Below are 23155 nucleotides of genomic sequence, written 5' to 3' on the forward strand. Positions count from 1 at the left end.
AGGTGTGGGGTAGGGTTTTAAATTTCTGTACATGGTTGCGATCTTGTAGTGTAAGAAGTTGGTGAGGTTGTCTCACAGCTCCTTTGAGGGTGTGATGATGTTTTCGCTGGAAGCCAGGTAGGAGAATTCCTTGAAAATGTTGAAAAGTTCCTTGGTGTTGTTGGCGCTGGTTTCGATGTGTGCGGCTACGGCTGTTTTCTTTGTTGCCCTCAGCAGGCAGTGGTAGAGGTTGAGAGAGGTCTTGAAGGCTGCCCTATCAGAGTAGTCCTTGCTGGCACACCACCATCTCGCCATCTGTTTGCTGTCTCGTTTTGCGATTCTGAGTTCTTGGGTGTACCAGCTGGCCTTTTTGGAGGATTTTCTCTGGATGTTGCTCTTGAGGGGGACGATGCTGTCAGTTCCAACTGGTGATCCATGCGTTGAAGTTCTTAACTCCCTGATCAAGGTTGGTGGCAGTAGCAGGGTTGGAGATGTTGAGGGCGTCTCCCCAGCTGGTCTCTGAAATTTTGTTCCACTTCTGTTGGGGGTGGTGGGTGGTGGGGAGGGAGAACTGGTCGTTTTGGGTGTGGCAGTTCGGGGGCTGGAGATGCTGAACTGGACGCTGGAGCGATCGGCCCATGTGAGTTGTGTGACATGGCTGTATTTGATAAGGTTGCTGGAGGTGAAGATGGGGTCCAGCATGTGTCCTGCGATGTGTGTGGGGTTGTAGACGATCTGGGTCAATCCGAGGCTGCTTATACTGTCAAGAAAGTGTGCGTTGTGGCTGTCGTTGGGATCGTGGATGTGGAAATTTAGGTCGCAGAGAAAGATATAGTCCTTGGTGTCCAAGGCTACGGGCGAAATGAAGTCTGCGATGGTGTTGCAGAAGCTGGAGCACAGGCCTCTGGGTCGGTATGTGAGGGTGCCTCCGATGGTTGTCTTTTCATTCGTGTGGAGCTTGAAGTTGAAATGTTCCATGGGGCTGGTGGTGTTGTGTGTGTTGCACTGTATGGTCTCTTTGTGGATGATGGCTGTTGCTCCCTTCCTCCCCTGGCTTGTTGGTGAAGTCCCGGTGAGGGATTTTATATCCATTGGGGATCGCTGTGGCAATGTCAGGGGCCGACGTGGTGTTGAGCCAGGTCTTGGTGAGGAAGACTATGTCGGGTGCAAGGATGTCGAAGTCACATAATTCAGTGTAATGCTTTCACCAAGTGTGTGTGGAGTAGCAGGCAGTAGAGTCGGCGTGTTACTTCTAGCATTGTGTGAAGAGAGGTTGAAATGATGCATTGTGGTGTGATGGTGGATGTGCTGGTGCAGGAGAAGATGCATCTGGTGCAGGAGAACAGCCCTACTGCAAAGTGCTGTCCAGTGTGGCAGCAGCATTCGCTGGATCGTCCGGTGTTCAGTTTGTGGAGGGCAGCGTCATATCTGCGGGTGGTGGGGGGACACCAGGGGTCCTGGTGCTGGGTGCGGTCCAGGCTCAGACGGGCACAGATGGGCTTGACTTTGGTGCGCCTTTAGCATGCCAGTTGTGCAACTGTGATGTGGTCTTCATTAAGTAGGTCCTGGGAGGAGGGAGGGGCGCTGGGCCTGTCTAGGCAGGAAGCAGGAAAAAAGCGGTAGGTTTAAGCGTGTGGCAAAGGAAAACGGCGAAGAGATGGAAAAAAAAGGGAGATAAGGAGAAAAATACAAAGAAAAGACGGGGAATAAGAAGCAAAATCCATGAAAAAAAAGGGGAATAGGGAGAGAAATCAATGAAACTAATGGGGATAACAAGGACACAGGCACTAAGGAAAAAAACCAACAATAAAAAAACAGGGAACCAAGTAGAAGCAGGAGCGATGCAGCAGCATGGGAAGAGTTAGGCCTGGGACCTGCTCAATGGGTTTGCGCTGTGGCCTCCAGTAAGTAGGTCCTTGGAGAAGGAAGATGTGTTGGGAGGCGGCCAGTGGGGCCAAGCGGGAGGCGGATAAACAGCAGCAGGAGGGCACCTAAGAGGAGTGGCAAAGAGGTGGGGAATAAAGGAAACACTGAAAGAAAATTCAAAGAAATAGCCTAGGAAACAGGGAGAGAGATACCAAGAAATCAGGGAATAAGGAGAAAAAGATAAGAAAAAATGAGGGAGCAAGGAGAGAAATCAGTGAAAGAAAGAGAGGCGCACTCAGAAAGAAAGGAAAATCAAGGGAACAGAGTGGAAGCAGGAGCGAAGCAGCAGCATAGGAAGAGCTTGGCCTGGGACCCACCCACCCACTTTGTATAGTTTTATCCATAAGTGAAAAACCTGTGGTAAACTAGGGAGAGTCTGGCAGTGGAGGATCAGAGTACAGACATTCCCACACCTCTTCAACACTTACAATCGGTGATGGTGTTTCAGGCGGAAGCTCCAGCTTCGACTGGCAAACTTTATGTTGTGAAGGTTGCTTCCCTGCCAAATGCAGGACAAACGCTGGGCAGAGTCATCAACCAGAAGGAAGTGTTTGGAAGTTGTGTGTGGCACGTGGATGGAAAAGATATGATGTGAGTGCTCTCAGGAGACAAAACATGCCTAGAAATCCGAACATGTCAAGAAAGAAGCCACGTATAGACATGGTGCAGAAATCGTAAGCTTTAAAGAGACTGCAGTGCTGAAAGAGTGAGGTATGATTGCGACTACCTATGATAAGAACTGTGCATAATCTAAAAGAGGATCAGAGTGAGCTTATCTCCTGGTAGCTGCTAGGGACACAAAAGGTCATCCGGAAAAACTCTTCATGTGTTGTAGGCCAGTTGACAAGTTGTAACAGGTTTTGCAATTATCTGTATCAAGATTCTTTACTGCAACTTGAAAGTGATTAACAATCCAGACTTCCACTCACTGTGAACATGTATCTGGAAGAAGAATTTTTCAGAGGAAGGTAAGAACTCAAGTGTCAGCACCAAAGGATGAACTTGTACCAGGGAAGGTGGGAGACACTATCCACTGGCTTAGGTAGACTCAGAGTGACTAAAAGAGACTGTCTGCCTTGAAGATACAAACCAGGGTCGCACTCACAGGAGCTCTATGAAGTTTGGAAGCTGTGAACTGTGTCTGTCTACACAAGGTTAGAGTAATCCAGCTCCTCCAGTCTGACTGAAGGCAAGAAGCAGCATGGAAAGGTTTTTGATGCACAGGCCCAGGATTGAATTTCAAAGTCAACACTGCCTTTGTTTCATAAAACAATTCTATATTTTCTTTGATGCATATAAACAACTCATTCAAGCCAACACGTTTCATTCCGTCATATCCAGAACTTCTTCAGGGCTTTGCAGAAAATTGGGATATTAGTTGGTAGAGGTGTGTGCCCACCTCAAATATTAACTGTAACCCTGGTCAAGGTGAACCACTAGAGTCACTACATAAACCTGAGTCCCCCCCCGCACCCTCACATCCCCCCAGTAGCTATGACAGAGCAGACAGGCTTAACTTAGAGGCAATGAGTAAAGTATTTATGCACCCCCAAAACAGTAAAACATCATAGCACAGCATAAGAAAGATCTCAAACCTAGTTAGAATAATAGAGTAAATGTAAATAAATAAAATGATACTAGCATGACAAAACTCCAATAAGGGGAAGTGGAGTTATGAATTTTTCAAGTTTAAATGTAACAATAGCACTAATAAGCATCGTAATCTGGTTGTGATTGACTGGTATCTAAGTGCAAGTTAAGGTTGACAAGGATGACGCTCTGGTCGGATATAGAAACTAAGTTTAACCTAGTTGGAAGTGTTATCTTTTGGAATTAGTCTCTGAAATGGAAGTCAAAGCCCCTCAGCGGGGCAAGGAATAGACTGTGGCGAAGAGGGCTCCACTGCATCCAGTTATCACTCAACAATGTCCAATGAAGCTGTTGACTTTTTGTGGGAAAGCTCCAGGAAAGAGAAATGTGAATTTTGCAAAGGAAGAAGGTCCTTCTCCAGCGGGATACTTTTGTCGCCTTCACCTGCTGAAGAGTTCTACCTTCTGATTTTTTTTAGCACAGAAACTTTGACAGGCAAGACAGCAGGCTGTAGCCAAAGAGGGCTTCAGGAAGCCAGATTCCTTCCCTAGTGGTCCCAGTGAATTGCATTTGCTGCTGTGGAAAAGCTGAATCTTGGGCCCAGTGACAACGCACCTTTGTTGAATTGGATGGTAGGTTGCTCTCGGTCCTCTGGAGGTTCTTGAAGCTAAAAACATTCTAGGTCCCAGGTTTTAGAAAAGATTAAGAGTACACTTTGACACCAGCCAAGGGATCATGACCTTGGGGAAAGCACTTGGGGGTTAGGACTCACTCCAGCAGAGGGCAGCAGAAGGGTCCACAGCAGGTGCAGTGGGAATTGATGAACTGGAAAGTTGTAGGGAAAAGCCCTCTAGTAGTATCCCTATAGCTTGAACAGGAGGTCAGTGTTATAACCCTTGGAGTCCCCTTATATCAGCTAGGTAAAAGGAGAGCAGGTCCTGCTTTCTAGGCTCGGGTTACATACAGCAGGTGCAGTCCTTGTGTGTTATTCTGCAGGTCCAGTCCCAATCTGTTATTCCTCAGGTCTAGAAAGTGTTCTAAGGACGGTACTGTGGGTGTCACATTCATGTCTGGCACCAGCCTATGTGTGGGGTGCCTTCTGGCTCCTTCCTAAACCATGGGGGTAAGCGTTCCATGTGGTAGGCCTACCCATCCTTGCAGTATTCCCTGTTTGCCCTACTACAAACAATTCAAAAGTGCTCTTCTCCACCTAAAACCAAGATGCCAGAACCTTTCTTCCTCTCTGCAGAGCATCTTTACCCACCCTAGAGGTGTGGCCAGTAAAATGGGTGACCATTCTCTGAGTTCTTTCTAAACCAGTTCCAGGGGCAGCTCCTTTCTGTTAGACCTGGCACCAATGGCGTGAGTCTCCCTTCCATTTTTCGCTGTCTCCTCTGTTTTTGCTGGTAATAGATGCTCTGGGCGCTGTGCCATTCAGTGCCACAGCGCGAATGCTCCCTGTGTAAAGTTGACCTGTGAATTAGTATATCCATGATTGGCTTATTTGGTTTACCTGTTAGTCCCCAGTAGCGTGGCCTGTGTGTGCCCAGGGCTGGTAAACCAAATGCTGCCGGTGGGCCTGCAGCGCTGGTTTGCGCCACCCTCAGAAGCAGCTTGTAAAGTGTGTCTCAGATCTGCCACTGCAGTGTCTGTGTGCAGTCCAGAACTGCCATCTCGGCTGTGAAGTGCACCCACTTCCCAGCCCCTGAACCTTCCCTTGGCATCATGTAAGCCACCCCAATGGTAGGGTGCATTGTATGTGTAAGGTAGGACATGATCTGATGTGTGTAGCATGTCCTGGTAGTGAATTACACCCAATTTCCTTTTTCACTACTGTAAGGCTACCTGCTCTCCATAGGCCAGAATGAGAGGTTTGGCTATTACATTCTATAGTCCTAACTGACCCACAGAACATGGTAGAAAAACGAATTTAGTATGCCTGAGCTCAGAATATTAAAATACATCTTTTAGTGAAGTTTATTTTTATATTCTGTGTTTGAAAATACCACTTTTAGAAAGTAGGTATTTTCTTGCCTAAGCCTTCCAGTGTGCTCTGCTGTTATGTGTATTGGCTGTCTGGTTTTGGAGGGACAGGGCAGGCTGAGTCAGACCTGGGTTGAATAGAGAGATCTGCATTGGAGTATGGGGAGGGGTAGCTCCTGGGCCTGAATAGGGCTGTGCCTGGCAAGGTGAATGCTGGCTCCACCTCCCCCTGTGCGTCTGATGGAAGAGCCCCTCTTTCTGAAAGGAAGGATGCAGCCTGGTAAACAAAGTGCTCCAGGGCTGGGCAGAACTGGTTCTGGCTGGGTTCAGTGACTTGTGACTCTTTAAAACAAAGACTTTTGGAGTATAAATATCTGTGCCCAAACCCCTACAATTTGTATTGCTCCTGGACAACAAGAAGAACCTCTGTACGTGTAACTGAAGGAATCTTCAGAAGGACTGTCCTTGTGCTTGTGTGCTGTTTCTTGGACTGGCCTGCAGTGGTTACTACTGGACTTGGAAGAAGAGGAAAAGGACTTTGAAGGAACTTTTATTTTTGCTACAGCAATCACCTAAGGGCTAGAAGAGAGCTAGCCTCCTGCAGGAGTCTCAGGCACATCAGACTCCACCACCAGCCTCCTGTTTCCTCCCAGTGAGGATTTCTATCTGCAGGTGAGGCTCCTGTGAGTTCCAGCGCCTCTAGTGCTACTGTGGAGAAGAGAGCGCTGAAAATCGTCGCTAACGCCCGTTTGCGAGCAGCTGCAGCTGGAGAGCGTGAGGAAAATCGTCGCTTTGCTGCCGCCGAGTGCTCGCTACTGGAGATCATCGCATCACCTGTCTGCGGGCCTGAAAACGCTTGCTAACCCGAAGATTATCGCATTGCCTGTTAGCGGGCCCCAAAACGCTCGCTAACCCAAGTTCATCGCATCATCTGTCTGCGGGCCTGAAAACGCTCGCTGACAAGAAGATTATCGAATTGCATGTTAGCGGGCCTCAAAACGCTCGCTAACTAAAGATCATCGCATCGAGTTCACCGCTTCATGACATCGCAGCGCGGACGCCGAGCGTTCGCCATTTTAATCGCATCGCATCAGGATCGTCGCTCCCTCGCGGAGCGCCATTTACTTTCATCGCAACAAGATCGCACACGCAACAGGCTCGGCGCATCATCCTCCCTTTGGGGCAAGGATTTTATCGCATCGCCAGCTTAGCGTGCAGATGTTTGTCGCTTTGTCCTGCCCACAGACCAGCACATCATCCTCCCTTGCGGCAAGGATTCAACGCATCGCTGGTTAGCGGCAGGAAAATCATCGCTACATCTCCTTAGCAACATTTTTGTTGCTTTGCTACAGAATCCAGGTATCTTGTGAGTAAAAGGGTCGCAGAGACCACTGCCTTGAACTGAACACCTCTTTGTGCACCTTGAAATATTTTTGCAGCCTTTTTAGAAAAACCCCATTTTCTATTATTCTGGATTTTTATTGTTATTGGTCTTGTGTTAAGTCTATATATAAAGATACTTATTTTTTATAACTACTTGAGTGGTGTCCATTTGTAGTGTTCTTCACTGTGTTACTGTGTATGGTCATAAATGCTTCACACACTGCCTCTGAGATAAGCCTAGCTGCTCGTGCTACGTTACCACAGGGTTGAGCAGAAGTTATCAAAGGGTGCAGTCTGCTTACTCTGACTTAGGAAGAAGGGTCCCTACTTGGACAGTAGCCAGCCATTGCCAACCAGAGACCCCCATTTCTAACACTTTCCTACTGGGGTTGATGCCTGCCTGACTGGGGCAACAAAGAAAGGACCTCCCAAGTTGTCAGCTAACATTTGCTTGCGATAGTGTCAAGTTCCTGTACCCAGCCCAAATAGTCATCGTGCCAGAGAATCAGACCCCTCATCTCCCCACAAACACAGCGTTTGTCCTGCTCTGGGAGCAGTTTTCACATCTCATCAAAGGAGCTATTCAGCTGCCAGGTAGAGCTCATGCAAATGGGCTTTATGCAGGAAAAGTGTAACATTTTAAATGTACATTTTTCAAAAATTGTATTTACATATCTGACTTTACCAGCAATTTGTGCTTGTAATAAATATTTTAAAAAGTCCAAGAATTGTGTAGGTGTTTCCTAGCTGAAGATAACATTATTAAATTCAGTATTGTATCCTAATGCTTTCCAATAGAACAGCCAACTCTGCTCCAGTGGAAATAGCTTCTGAAGCCTTTTCACTGTAAGGACATGTGTAATATCAAAATTCTACTTTTGTATACCATGCACCTTGCCTTTTGGAGAATAAGGCCTTCTTAAGGGTGACTAATGAATGAAGATGCTAAAAAGGGTTATTTTAAAAACATAACAACCATGCTACAATCGTAGGCCAGCAGTCATGTTTGCACTGCCACTGCAGTGGGTGGCACAATGGGTTCCCACTACTTGACATTAACTTACAGGCCCGGGGTACTATGTACCATATAGTAGAGAAGTATAGACAAGTTGAATATACCAATTAGGGGTATGCTAATTTCACCATACTTAAAGGAGGAGCACAGGAACTTTAACACTGGTTAGCAGAGGTAAAGTGCACAGAGCTCTACAACCAATAAAAACAGTCAAGGTAAAGATCATGGAGATATACAGCGCAAAAGATGGTCGTTCCCAACAAGCCTGAACAGGAACCTTGTCATGTTTTGAGGTTAAAATACTCCTTCAGTACCAAAACTGATTTCACTCAAGACACTTGATATTAGCAGCATGTAGGAGTAGAGACTTTGTTGCACCTCCGCCATAACATCAGCTTTCTTCTCCCGTTCCAGTAAATCAATCTGTGCAATGTAAATAGCATCTAGATTTGCGATAATACTACAGCTTGGCTTGTATGGGGTCTTTTTTTTGCTATTTCCATACCAGGCCACAAATCCAGCACAGATAGACTTTGTAGAAGGACACCTGGATGCGAGGACGACATCACAACCTCAGGAAAAAGATCGAATGCACTCAACTGCAACTGCTCAATATCCATGCATCGATGTGTAGATTGTGCAGATTTGGATTCTGCATGGCATTGCTCTCAAAAGTCCCAGACCTAGTGCGGCAATGCCGACGGCCCAGCATCACCGGGACCAGTTGAGGAATTGGCTCTGCGATTAGAAGGTGCTGTTTTCTAAGGACTAGTTGACTTTCACATGCTGGTATGATCAGAGTGGCTCCATACCGTGCTCACTTCTACATTTAACCTGACAACAAGCATCTAGAGGGAGCTCAGAATGAGGAAGCACTTGAAAAAGATGCTTTGGGAAGGCAAAGGACACAGTGCACAGGAAAAAAGAAGAGGAGAAAGCATACTTTTTAGAGAAGTCATTTGATGGCTGTCGAATCCTCCAAAGGTTTCAGCTCTCCTGGGAAGGGAGACCGGGGTCACCACTCCAAGTTCTGTAGAACTGCTGATCTGGTGTCCAACAGTGCTGCCCAGATTACTGGTCACTATATCTTGAAGGGTTTCAACTGAAAAAACATAGCAAAATTAGAACTCTGCAGCATGTTCTCTTGTTAATCAGAAACAGATCTCTTTTCAACTAGGAGCTATAGAGGGAAAATGCCAAGCCGCCCTCCACTCAACATCTGTCAACACAAATAATGGCTTGGCATCAAGAGGAATCACGTTTCAATTCACGGACCTCCACTGAAAAGTGGAGGTCCGTGAATTGCCAAGCCATTATTTGTGTTGACAACCAGAAACAGATGACTGCTTTGAAACAGGCAATTTTACATCAAGACAGTGAGATAAGTTTCAAAGAACAATCAAACCTCTTTTTCAAACACAGGTGTTTCATCAGGCAGGACTTGTGATTTCTGTAATTTACATCCTTTCAAAAATGTAATCAAAATTATTAAAAACAATTTCTTCAGACTAAAACATTATTTTGAATGTGTTATATTGTGCAAACTCAACTATCTTTGGAGAAAAAGTACTCCCTTGGTGGTCGAAAAACTTTCACGGAGTCACCTTGATGGAAACCTGATGAAGCAGGTGTCAGTGCATTTGCGTCACATAGCCCTTAGGTATCCATCCGGAAAAAGTGCTTGGCAACTCATTTTTGATTATATTTTGATTATACTTATGAATCGTGCTGCTCGGCATCAGAGTATCGGCTATCATTCTGTGCCCATGTCTCCAGCAAAAGTAATTCTGAGATCATCTATGTTCTTTTTGCACCCTGTGATTTAAAACTGAGACTCGTTCGATAAAAACACAATAGGACACTTCAAGTGTTCTACCTCGGCTCCTGGAATACCAGGAACCAACCTGAATGTTTTTGGTCCCATTCCATGAGCCATGCTACGCCCATATGCATTAGTAGCAGGTTCCAAAGTCGGGGGAGGCGCAGGCCTATAATAACCGAATTCGCACTAGTTACTACCTTTTTTGTATACTAATTAGAGGAAACCACGCTGACGGAACAACTAGAAAGTCCATATAGATAAAACTAGGTGTGTATGAGGGTAAGAATCCGAATTTAATTTAACAATAGATTACTTTAAAAAATATATATATTATCACCAACATGATTTTCAAAAATTCCACTAGGCTTTTTAATGAAACCACATACGACTGGCTGTCAAGCAACCATCCATTCCTGGTTAAGAAAGTAGCTTATTCCATCATGAGTTGAGACCCGAGATAGGAATTTCCTCCCGAATTAAACTTTGTATTTGCATATTATTTTCCCTCTCTCCCTTTCTTTTCCACATTAAAGAGTCAAGAAAATTAAACACAGCTTCCCAAATCTGCAACTTTATCGAACCTTTTGACAAAATGTCACGTTGCTTACCCTCTTTTATCGCCGTTTTCACCAATTCCTCCCCCTTCAGAGCCTCTTCAGAGTTGGCCCTAAACAGTGCCCTGGACACCACATCCTGAGAGCTGTCTTCCTGGCCACAGCACAAGTTTCGGAAAATGCTTTCTTTTTCATTTAACAACGTCAAGATCTGTCTGTCTTTTTGCTGAAGTTGCTCTGTGAATTAAAGGATAGGAGTTTATTTATAGTGTTTGGGTGCAGTATAATGTAATACTTACATAATGATACATTTTTGGAGCAACTGAAGAATGATCCTACCGTTATGTTCCCCAACAACGGCCATGATCATCACAAATGTGCTCCCGAATGATAAACACTATCAAAAATATGTTACAACAGTGCCACCTTCAGGAATTTCTTTGCATCCTCGTCCTAAACTCTAATTTCAGACTGAAAATATAATTTCTATTTTAATAACCATCCAGCGATGTGTCGGAGTTCTAGGAATGCGCATATTGATACAAATTAACCTCACAGGATGTTACGACTGTGCAAGGGACATTTACCGCGTTTCAGGCAAGCACATTGCATCCTTAATTGTAAACTGTCCAAGCGTGCACAACATGGAGGCACAGTGCGTGCCTAAAGGCTACTAGAGTTTCTCACACACACGCACAATCATTCCTGTACCGCGGTCTACACTAAACGCCATGCAACCTCAGTTTTCAGTCTAAAAATGTTTAAAACTGAAATGGCCGTAGTTTTTCACATCAGTGGAACAAAAGATTTTAGATATGTTTTAATTGCCACTGTTAACACGCACTCTGTTAAAGGGCTATGTAAACTGCATACATACAGTGCTTACTACCCCTGACAGCGTTAGTTGAAGCGCTATTCGGCAGTAGCAGGTTATTCTGGAACCCAATGTTTTTTTTTTTTTTATAAAGTGAATTAAAAAGTTGTTTTCCTTCTTCCTGGGGATAAGTGATGAAAATGGTGTTAAGTAATGAATTGCTCATTGAGATTGCAGGCCCTAAATGTATAGTGTAGACGGGATAGATTGGTTTTGTTGGCTTAGCAGAGTAAATGTACAATTGTATTGGGAGTAGTGGATATGTGCGCCTGTTGGTTGGATGAGTAGGATAAAGGAGGTTTAAGTGTGGGAGGGGGCAGTTTGGAAAGGATTATTTAAGATATGGATACAATTCTAAAAATATTTACATATATACATATATATATACATATATACATATATATATATATTATATATATATATATATACCATTTTTCTTTTTCTGTACTCCAGGAAGTATAATGATATGTAAATATATAGATACATACCCACCATTATAATATATCGGCCAAATGTATACATAGTTAGACACCTAAACCACTTTTCATGATTGACTTACCTTTTAGAAGTCAAGGAACAACTGGTGGGAGACGGAAAAGAAGACAATTTACGATACCAATTTAGGTTAGCATAGGAGACAACTCCGGGTAGTTACTGAGCACGGAGGGTTATAATCCTTGCTTCGGGCGGTCCGGCTTCCCCTCAGGGGCCCCTCTGTCCCTAGTCCATATTTACATGAGGATCGTTTGGACAGTATTAGCTTAAGACAGTACTGTTTTGATAAAGAGTGGATACCACTGAACAGACATCTTTAGATGTTTCTGGCCCACATACAATTAGTATTAATTATAAAAATAAATGTAATGACAAATGAGCAGCTTAAACTTATAGTAACCATGTCTGTCTCTATCGAAGAGGATATATGCAGACTGACTGCCTTACTTGCCTGGCTCTTATGCATAAGTGCTCAATGCTCTGGGCAGAATTCTAAACTACAGCTCACTCCACAATAATTTTGTAATCAACTCCGCGCCTCTTTAAAAATATATTTAATCTCAAACAATATCCAATTTTCATCACAACAGACCGCAAGGGGCTGTTCTGAAAACAAGTACAATTATTTCAGGCCAAATGTCCGGTATTTGGAAGACCACTCTATAATTAAACATTCAGTTGTTGACACCCATTAACATGAAAAATCCTAAAAATCAGTCTACTTTTTTACAACACAAAAAGATGATGGACATTTTTTAACTCTAACCGCCAGTCACAGATCTGGGTTTAATCAATCGCTATTTTCCTCTCCACGCTATTCCAGTTTGGACCCAGCCATATGCAAATTAGTTTTGACCCTGTTCCTCAAGGGAAAAATCCAGCCCTAACTACCAGGCCAGGTCCTCCCTAGACCGGAAAACAAGCATCCTGGGATCAGTTTCGGGGCATCACCCCTCATCATCCAGGTTAGCTTGAAACCGGTGGGATAGCGAGCACAGGACCCACGTCTGGGCATACCCTTCGGACGTAAGGTGAAAATGCAACACAAAAAGATGATGAACGGAACGTTGAACATTGTCAAACATTCACCCCCCAGTCACAGATCAGGGTTTAATCCATCGTAATTTTGCTACCAACACCATTGCAGTTTGGACCAAGCCATATGCAAAACAGCCTCGACTCTGGCCTGGCAGTTCGGGCTGGACTGTTCCCAAGAGGAACAGAGTCAAGACTGATTTGCAAATGGCTGGGTCAAAACTGGGGTGGCCTAGTGAGCAAAAGAACAATGGATTAAACCCAGATCTATGACTGGGGGTGAGTGGTGGAAAGGTTTCAGCATTCCGTCCATCATCTTGTGTTTGCTACTTCTTACAATGCACATCATGCAACCTAGCACCCGATTTAGAATTTAGCAAAAAGGGTACTCCATTGTACCTGTGACGAGGTACTGCCAAACCCTCTGTTGGCCTACCTGACTCACAGGCAGGCAGACCCTCAGCATTTCAATGGCGGGCCTACTCCGGGCCATCTGAGTTTTTATGATTTGCCCGATTGGGAGTGGATGTTCAAATGGCCGGTTTCACTGTCCCTCATAAAGGGTAGAACCTGGCTGTAATGGACAGTGAAATGACTCTCAGACCATGGGAGAAAATATCCTGGTATAGGAGTCATTTGTTATTTCAAAAACAAACTCCTGCTCTGGGAGTTTCTTTAAAAAAAAATAAAAGCAGGATAAACGCATGTCAATTTGACTGTGCCGTCTGTCAGACTTAACACATTGAAAGGAACCGCCACATCAGTGGTTCCCCCCATGACTAGCGATGTCTGCAGGGCTGGCGGACATTTCTAAATGAGGAAAGCCGGTACTCCGTCAAGGGGTTGGAGTATTTGATTACAAACCATTCATTACAATTAAAACCAGACCTCTAGTCACATGCAATACAGCAGCAAGGATACAAGGCACGTTTGTGACCAAGTATCCCATCCACCAAACTCTATCCACAGGTAAACACCGACATGAAACAGATGTAACACATGCCCTTTACAATGCCGCTCAGATGTTTAATGTGTTAATATGTTCTGCCCACCTTTTAATTCTTTGGATTTGGTGTCCAATATTTTCCTTTCTTCTTCAGACTCACTAGGGATTCCTTCATCTTCATCTTTTCCCCTTGGAGACAGAAACACACACATTTTTTGCTTCTGGAATACTTTACGCTTATTTTGAAACTGGATGATAGGTGTTTGATTATTTTGCAATAGAACATCTCACTTACATTGTGCTAATAGTGTCCTGTATGGCTTGTATCCAGCTGTTCCGTTCCTCCTTTGAACTTGTGTGCACTTCCACCATCTCTGGATCTTTTTCTCCCATGCTAATCAGAAACAGTCCTTTCTCTTCATGAGCGACATCTCTTACTATCAGCCTCTTCAAAGAAATTACGGTTGATCTATGCTCCTATATCAGACAGTAGAAGTTATTTTCCGTACAATTAATTAAATAGTTCACAATTAACCATTTATATAACCCAATTGATTATACAGTACATAACATGAAGGGAGGCAAAAAAGAATACCAAATCCAATCACCACACAACTGCTTTCACGGTACTAGGGGTAACAATCGATTCCATATTACCTTAATAGGTACATAGAGATCAAATACACTTTGCAGTATGTCCGACTGCAAAAGCAGTTATAAGTATATTTTTGTCAGAGCTAAAACGAACTATTTAAAGAAAACATTGAACACAATCTGCGACTACTAACAATATTCAAGAATATGTATCTATAGAGTTTACTCAGAAATTAAATTCCTTGATAAAGACTGAATTTTGAGGACTCACAAAATGACAGGTCGTTTGTGGTAGGGAAATTAAATTCACTATGGACAATAATATATACAATACACGTCTCCCAAGAAATGAGGAAACATCAAGAGGCTTATAAGCAACTTGCAAGAAGGAATACGGAGAAATTCTGCTACAGAGACGAATGAGTGCTGTTCAAAAACATTGTGAAGAAAAAATAAAAGACTGCAGTAAGTTTTGAGTGATGGTCAACGTCACTCAGGAAAAATGAAACAGCAGGGACCAAAGTAACCAGTGAAGTCGAGATCACTATCAATCAACCTTTTTAGGTCTTGCTGAGCCCAGCGCATGCGCTGGCTCGGAGAGACATTTTGGAGGTGAGTTTTCAAAGTGCTGCTGGCTGGCCTAGCGCTTGCGTCGACGAGAGCGTGCACGCGTGAACCGCTAGCCTTCAGCAGCACTTTGAAAAGTGGTGCTCTTTAGTGCGTCATCGCGATCACTTTTGCTTTCAGAGCGATCGCGATCACTTTAGCTTTTACGGCCGCGCGGCGTTACTTTTTCTGCCGCGCGGCCAATGCTTGTTCTCTTTTCTTTGTGTGTGAGCCATTTAATTATTAATTCGAACCGTTTTAGTATGCTTAACAAGGTTTTCGAAGTGCAAAGACATCATTACGTTCTTTTTGCTGCAAAATGACTTATTCTGTTTAAAGCATGGTGTTGCTTAATTAGGTTTCACAGATTGGCTTGACGCGACTTGGGTTAATAAAAAATGTGTCCGCTTAGAACAGTGACTGCACTGCCCTATTATGCCCGTTACTTTACTTATATAAATAAATATTTATTGGCATTTAGGTTGGTTTGCATAACCACTACTTTCAATGATACTAAACATCAAAACAATCCTGTTCCTCCACACTTGTCCTCCTCCTCCTCGTGCTGTCCCCCCTCCCTATCAGTTGTCCCACCCAAACTGCTATCCCTACTGATTGCAGGGGCTCACTCCCAGTTCCCCAGGGGTGATGAGACCTTGTATTGTGATGTAGTGTTAGTTCAGCTTAAAATCGCCTAATATCAAGTCCCTGGCCCACCCGGACAAGAACGTTTTTTGTAGTCTTTAAAAAACAATGGAGCCTGATCCTCGACTTCTTTAGCGAAGTCTTTTTCTTCTTTGTGACCTCGTGCTGCTTTTGACATCTTTTCTGTTCCCCAAATCCGCCATAGGTTGTCAAGCCTTTGTTCTCTGAGGGGGGCACCCACTGTCCCCACAGTGAAAGGATTGTTGCACGCAGCCACCAGTAGATGAAGGTTAAGCCTACCTTTGCCGCTCTGTGATGTGTATATATCTGTAGCTTGCAAAAACAACAATTGATGGACAGAATGCAGAACAATGTCATACATTCACCCCAGTACAGAGATCTGGGCCTAAATCCATCGTTGTTTTGCTCACCATGCCATTCCAGTTTGGACCCAGCCATATGCAAATCAGTCTTGACCCTGTGCCTCATGGGAACAGTCCAGCATGAACTGCCAAGCCAGGTCCTCCCTGGACTGGAAACAAGCATCCTAGGACCGGTTTCGGGGTTTCACCCCTCTTCAGCCAGGATAGCTTGATTCCAGTAGCATGGAGAGCACGGGACTCACGTCTGAGCATACCCGTCCCACTCGGGGTGACAAATGCAAAAACAACAATTGATGGACAGAATTAAGAACAATGTCATACATTCACCCCAGTATAGAGATCTGGGCCTAAATCCATCGTTTTTTTGCTCACCATGCCATTCCAGTTTGAACCCAGCCATATGCAAATCAGTCTTGACCCTGAGCCTCATGGGAACAGTCCAGCCTGAACCGCTTTGTTCACCATAAGTTGGCAGGGTATGCTCAGACGTGAGTCCCTTGCTCACTTTGCCACTGGATTCAAGCAAGCCTGGCTGAAGACGGCTGAAATGCCAGAAACCGGTCATAGGATGCTTGTTTCCGGTCCAGGGAAGGCATGGCTTGGCAGTTTGGGCTGGACTGTTCCCATGAGGCACAGGGTCAGACTGATTTGCATATGGCCATGTCTGAACTGGGGTGGCAGAGTGGGCTAAAGAACAGTGATGGATCAAACCCAGATCTGTTGACTGGGTGTGTTTGATTGGTTCTGATGTTCCGTCCATCACCACCCCCTTTTGTACTGCTATATCTGTAGCTTGGCCACCCAGTAATATGCGTTACCGCATTTGGCAAGGTCCGAGCCTATAATCTGCGCTCTAAACGTCAAGACTAAGTTCCTGAATGATTTCAATTGGGGGCAGACCAAAGTATATTTGTCAAATTACCATCTTCCCCATACTCCCACCAGCAAACTGAGCTATCTCCTCATTCTAGCCGACTGTGTTGGCTTGTAGTGTCATCGATATAGAATTTTCAGCATTGTTTCCTTACCGCTAGCATGGGAGGCAAACTTACCTTCACATTGTTCCTGATCTAGAGTAATATTCAACTCTTTTTCAATACGCTCAGTTTAACGCTACCAGGGCACCTGTCAAAGGGGTCCTGCAGCCATTGTACGATCAATCTAACACTGTCCTTTTTTCGCCCTCCCTATGCGGTCAGTGGATCAGGAACCACAGATGTGCCGTTGAGTCGTTATGGAATAGATTGAGTATTCCCAGCACCCTTTGACATGGTCCCAATGGGCCTTGGCGCCTAGCTATACTTTCCATTTTACCTTGCCAGGTGTAGCGATAGAATGTCGTTTATGTAATCGTTTACAATATGAAGGACCAACGTTTGGAAAATGTAAAGAATCCTGGGTAAGATTAATGTCTTGTATATGTCTTTCTACCTAGGAGTGAGTCCCTTCTACCACTTAAGTTCAACCTCTACCCCCCTCTTTTACCTATTTAGATTAAGTTCTTTGTTTCTTTTGCCTGGGTGGGAGCTAAGGTCAAACCCAGGTAATTGGTCGTGTTAGTCGCCCAGTGTACCAACGTCATTGTCTGTAATTTCTCAATTGTAGTTTTGGGTGTCAAACGTTAAGAACGACTACATTTTTTAGATTACTTTTCGCGCTGCCATCGCTTTGCGAGGCATGCAGTATATACTGTAGTGTGGAAACTTCGTGGAAGCTCTGCCCATTGGCTTTTGTCTTAAATGCTGCCTTCCGTTTGGTTTGAGGCTTGTTAGTCCCTCCTCATTCATCATTTGTATCCTTCCACGGCTATTGGCCCCTTTACGCCTAACACTATTTTCTTACGTGTCTCCCCACCCCACCGCCCCCTTCCTCAATCTGTGACTTCTCACCCTCCCCCGCCCCCCCACTCCCGTTCGTGTTTTCTTACCTTCCGGCACTTCCGTTTTCATCTTTATTATTGCCACCTTGAAATATGCGAGTTCAAGATGCGTGTTGTACAAATACTTCTCGTGTTTAATGAACCTGATTATAATGTTACTCTAAATATAATAAGACTCTAGGCAACATTCGGGGTATGCATGGCAACTGATGCCTCTTAGTTCACAAATGGCATTGTTGTCGGGCGGGAGGAGCGGCAGTGTTTTAACACAAGCTCAAAACAAGCACTTTTAATAACTTCCTCTCAATTCAGTGCTATAATCTTGTGTACTGAGGTGACACGCTAAAGAAATGCAGAGTCATTATCGCACATTTACATCATGTTTCCTCTATGATTGATATGCAGATCATCTACACGGTTTGCCCACTGGCGCGTATACGCTTGGCTCGTCTCCGGTTGGCTCTACCCGCTAATTAATGTATTGGCTTGCGCACCTCTAACAAAGAGAGATGTATGGATACATGACAGTGAACCCGGTAGATGGTAGAGAAATAGACTGGTGCAGACAAACAGAGTAAGTCAGTCTCCATTGCCTCACGTAAGAATCATCACTTTCAATAACCTGGAAATCTGTCGGCAACTCTGGCATGCCCCAACCCCCTCACCTATTCTTAGCAGAAGCGTAAGATTCTGAGCTTTGCCCTGCTGGTGCAGAGGAGCACGGCAGCGTCTGTAGAAGGGCTGGGATTCCTAGCCTCTCCAGGCGGGCACTTAAGCCTTCCGGGTGCCTTCACACTCAGGATAAATGAATACATTTTGTTCTGTGCTTTAGTCGCCCCTCTGTGAGCACTGTCTGGTAGATGGAGCTCTGTGTTAATAAACACATTCAGAGAGGTGGTTGTGTAAAAACAAACAACAGCCACAATACCGTACGTTTTGAACGTGTAGTTAAATACCTGCTCATCGAGTACCTCATTGGCTGATCATTCCATGGCACCACCAAATTACATTTGGACACATTTGCTCAACTGTAAAACACTCCCTTCTATGGGTCATTTAACAACTCAGGGCTTTGGGGTTAGGTAACCTACTTTGGATGCTGTGTAAAAGAATAAATACAAAAATGAATGCAATGAAACTAAGCAACCAGTACTGTCTAAAACACTGTGAAAACTGACACGCCATCTGGCATTTTGTTTAGTTAATGTCGATTTTCTCATAGATGCGAGTAAAGTACTCTTAATATCTTAATGAAATCTGCACACTTTTAACTAATAGCACCGGGCGAACTTTGACAACTAGGCAATGAATACATTATCATGTACCCCCAAAGCCCCCTCGGCAAACTTCATAACCTCCCAGTGTTTGGGGGATAACCAAGACTCAGGAGAGTGAGTCAAATAGTCTAGAAAATGAAAGAGAAATCGGAATTTGGTCCCATGCTCCGATCCCGTTGGTTAGTCTGTAAGCGCTACTTTTATTAATAAGTTTAGCATTAGTAAAGCACCACGGTGTGCATGTGTGGCGACACTTCACCCATGAGGTACGTGCCAAGCAATTGTTGACACAATTCACACTTTGTGTCTTTTTCAATTTATTTATTACGAAGTGCAGAACCTTTCCAAGGGATTTTGCATACTACATACATTCTCTCCAAAAATAAAACATGTAGGTAAAAAACATTGCCATTTACAATGTCAATAGCTTTAACTCACAAATGCGAGACCTATTTGCATTGCAAATGCTTGTTGGAATAAGCCTCGTGAAATGATTTAGCTAAAAGATACTATATAAATTCTACAGATCCATATTTTAATATGACAACAGTTTGACTCATGGAGGAAAGTTTGGGAAATCTTCATAACGATGCACACCACTGGGCATTACACATGACTAACTAGCAGAGAGAAAACACAAGGAGATGATGGACGGAACACTGAAACTTTTCAGACAGCCCCAGTCACAGATCTGGGTTGAATCCATCGTTCTTTAGCTCACTTCGCCACCCCAGTTCAGACCCAGCCATATGCAAATCAGTTTTGACCCTGTGCCTCATGGGAACAGTCCAGCCTGAACTGCCAGCTTGGACTTCCCTGGACCGGAAACAAGTATCCTGGGACCGGTTTTGAGGTAACACACCTCATCAGCCAGCCTAGCTTGAATCCAGTGGCAAAGGGAGCAAGGGACCCATGTTTGGGCATACCCTGCCAACTTAGAGCAAGCAAAGCAAACGCAAGGAGATGATGGACGGAGCGCTGAAACTTTTCAGACACTCACCCCAGTCACAGATCTGGGTTGAATCCATCATAGCTCCCAAAGCACCACGTTTCAATGTAGGGTACATTTAAAGTCCATCTTGCCACAGTGTAATATAATATGTTTGAACCTTTCAATGGTCTGGTCAACAAACTGTCAACCAAGAAGAGGTTTGCTGGCTTTCTCAGTTTCTTATCTGCATCTGACTTTGAGGATGGAACCGAGCGTTGGGATAGGAGGAGCATGGGCTAGGAGGACTCACATCGTGTAGAAGTGCTGTCACTCTTGGATCTCTCCATTGTACAGGTAAACTACGGATCTAAAGGATGATTATCCACTAAGCCAATATTAATCTCAAAAACGTCTTGCATAGTTGGCCTGATTTCATACTTGAGAGTGACACTTATAGTAGCTTTCGAGGGAAACCTCCAGAATGTAATAAGTGTGCTCCCAAAGGGTATACCCATTTCCATTAACAGATAGCATTCTCTTTCTCTAGCTATAAAAACAACAAGACAAAAGGGAGGAGAAGAGAGGAGGATGGTCTAAGATGCATCTGTATTCCGATCAGAAACAATCAGCCATTTTGTGACTAAGCAAAAGAGTTTTGTTTTGTACCTCTTATCTCTTGCTTGCTATTTGTCCTCTGTAGCTCAATCCTCACACACAGATTATCTTTAACAGGCTCCTCTTTTTCTTCCATCTCTTTAGTTCTGTGTTATGCCATTCCCTCCCCTCTAGCACTTGCAACAATCAAACTTTGTCTGTGAATTGCGTTCACCTGTGTTAGGTTCTCACTTCCCTAGCAGCATCAGTCCTTGGAAACTACTCCAACAATACTGTATTTACAGTATTATTCTTCACCTCTGTCTTCCTCTCTCTTTCCTTCTGACCTGTAGCATAATTAATTGCATTTTACGAAGGCAACACCCGGTTCCACCTGACAACCTCATTCCCATTCGTCCACTATACTCAACCCCTACGCACTCTCCCACTACCAAATCGCCTTTATATTCACAAGCATGCTTCATAACCAGATTCCTGCAAAATGCTCACCTCACTGATGTCGCGGATATTGCGACTTCTAATGACCTTGATCTCCTTTTCTTCACAAAATGGTGGTTAAACGATTCCTTGAACCCCATATTAGACGTCATAGTTCGTACAATCTACATGATCATTTGTAAGGATAGGTTATCAAAACTTGGTGGCGAGTGAGCTTTCATTGTATAAAGACCACTGAATTGCTCAAGTCCCAGCATTGCCATTGTTCACCTTTGAATGTCTCAAAGTTGTGATTCAGATCTTTCCCACATACGATCACCTTTTGCACACAATTTTTCGCCTGTCAGCCTCAAAGCTGACTATGAGTCTCAAACGGAAGAATACACTGCTTCTTCGCAAGAGCGCTCAGTGAACAACACTTATCTCGGTGATTTAAACATTGACTAGGGCAATAAAAAAACAGTGCAAACTTTTTCATTCAAATGCAACACCTGAAGCAGCGTTCCTCTCTCCCCACCCACAGCAAAGGCTGTATGCTTAACCTCATCATTGCTAATCCTGCCACAATTCACTGCAGTGATCTAATCAAGATGGACTGGTCTGATCACTACCCTGCTACCGTTCTTATCATTCTCCTCCACACCTCTGCTGCATCTACTACCTAGCTTATCAAAATAAGGGACCATTCATTAAAAACATCTCCAAACATAAAGAACTTAACCAAAATTGCATTCTCTCCCTCAAAATTACACCATTAACTCCATGCTCTACTCCACCAAATCATTTCCCAGGTTGTAGATTTAACAACTTGGAGACTACAGTGGAAGCATCTTAAACCTTCCCAATTATCTTTTCCCCCCAATCTAAACACGAAGGGGCCGATTCCGATCCTGTATTTATCTTTTCCGTACGACTCGTATCCGTATTTTTTTCCGTACGAATCGTACAAGTCACATCCGACCCGTGAAGTACGATTCGTACGGGAAAAAGTACATATGGATTGGCCCGATCCGTACAAATCATAGCGGGAAAAGTTGTACGAGACCTACCCGGACACTTTTCCGTACGATTTGTAAAAATACAGCCCGAGCGTACAAGTACGATCCGGACCGGCTATCCGATTTACGAATCGTACGGAAAACGTCCCGTACACGGGGAATGACTCTACCCGCTACAAAGCGAAGTTTGTACGACTCGTACCCCAGGAACTTGTTCCCGGGGTACGAGCCGTACAGGCCCCCCCACGTATGTATGCACCGTACCCCCCCACGTATGTACGCACCGTACCCCCCACGTATGTACGCACCATACCCCCAGCGCGTACGCGCTAGGGGTACGGTGCGTACATACGCGGGGGGTACGGTGCGTACATACGCGGGGGGGGGTACGGTGCGTACATACACGGGGGTACGGTGCGTACATACGCGGGGGGTACGGTGCGTACATACGCGGGGGGTACGGTGCGTACATACGCGGGGGGGGGCCTGTACGACTCATACCCCTGGGGACTCAGCTTTTACGGCTGTTATTGGCTCCCATAAAAAAGAGCCGTACGGAGTGCCGTAGCGATGAATCGTACTTGCTGGGCCGTAAAACGCTGCTTACATACGTACGGACGTCGCGTACAGGCTGTTCCGGATCAGATTCGTAGGCTTTTTTTACCCGTACGGTCTTTTGTATGATTCGTACGGAAATAGGCTTTCTGTACTAATCGTACTTCCTAGGTTGTACGGACAGTTTACCGGGTACGAGTCGTACGGAGAAAACGCTCCGTACGGCGATTCGTAGGGCCTTTTTACAGGATCGGAATAGGCCCCGAAATGTCAACACTTTTCTATACAAAACTCAAAGCTCTGAGAAGGAACAACAAACTAAGCAACTTGATGGTCAAGTCCAATTTTCTTCGCTCATAAATTAACCTTTCTTAAACCAGTCAAATCCCTATAAACAGCAATTAATTACTTGAATAACCTGATATCAGCATTCTTCATGACGGCAAATATTTCCTACTTTGCCGAGGAATGGGGAAAATCATCAACACATCAGGCAATCAAGGAAACTTTTCAGACAGTCAATGTACCCAAATCCCCTACTCCCGAAGTAACTTGACCTTGACCTGCCAGAGAAAGTCTGCCGGATCTCTAATCTCCCGTGGCTAGGTAAGATCATAGAAAACTTACAATTT

At 44.5% G+C, this 23155-nt stretch overlaps 1 protein-coding gene across 12 annotated transcripts in view; it reads right to left on the minus strand.

Moving 5' to 3' along the window:
* Positions 1–23155, minus strand: part of AKAP13 (A-kinase anchoring protein 13) — a 1236163-nt gene that overhangs the window by 102724 nt on the left and 1110284 nt on the right. For all 12 annotated transcript variants that reach the window (XM_085644487.1, XM_085644486.1, XM_085644483.1 and 9 more), the window contains 4 exons: positions 13898–14079; positions 13709–13791; positions 10307–10489; positions 8820–8978 (listed from right to left, as the gene is read on the minus strand). In XM_085644487.1, coding sequence (XP_085500613.1) covers positions 8820–8978; positions 10307–10489; positions 13709–13791; positions 13898–14079 — 607 coding nt within the window. The remainder of the gene's footprint in view (positions 1–8819; positions 8979–10306; positions 10490–13708; positions 13792–13897; positions 14080–23155) is intronic.

This window comes from Triturus cristatus, chromosome 3_1, assembly GCF_964204655.1.
Source record: "Triturus cristatus chromosome 3_1, aTriCri1.1, whole genome shotgun sequence".
Lineage (NCBI taxonomy): Eukaryota > Metazoa > Chordata > Amphibia > Caudata > Salamandridae > Triturus > Triturus cristatus.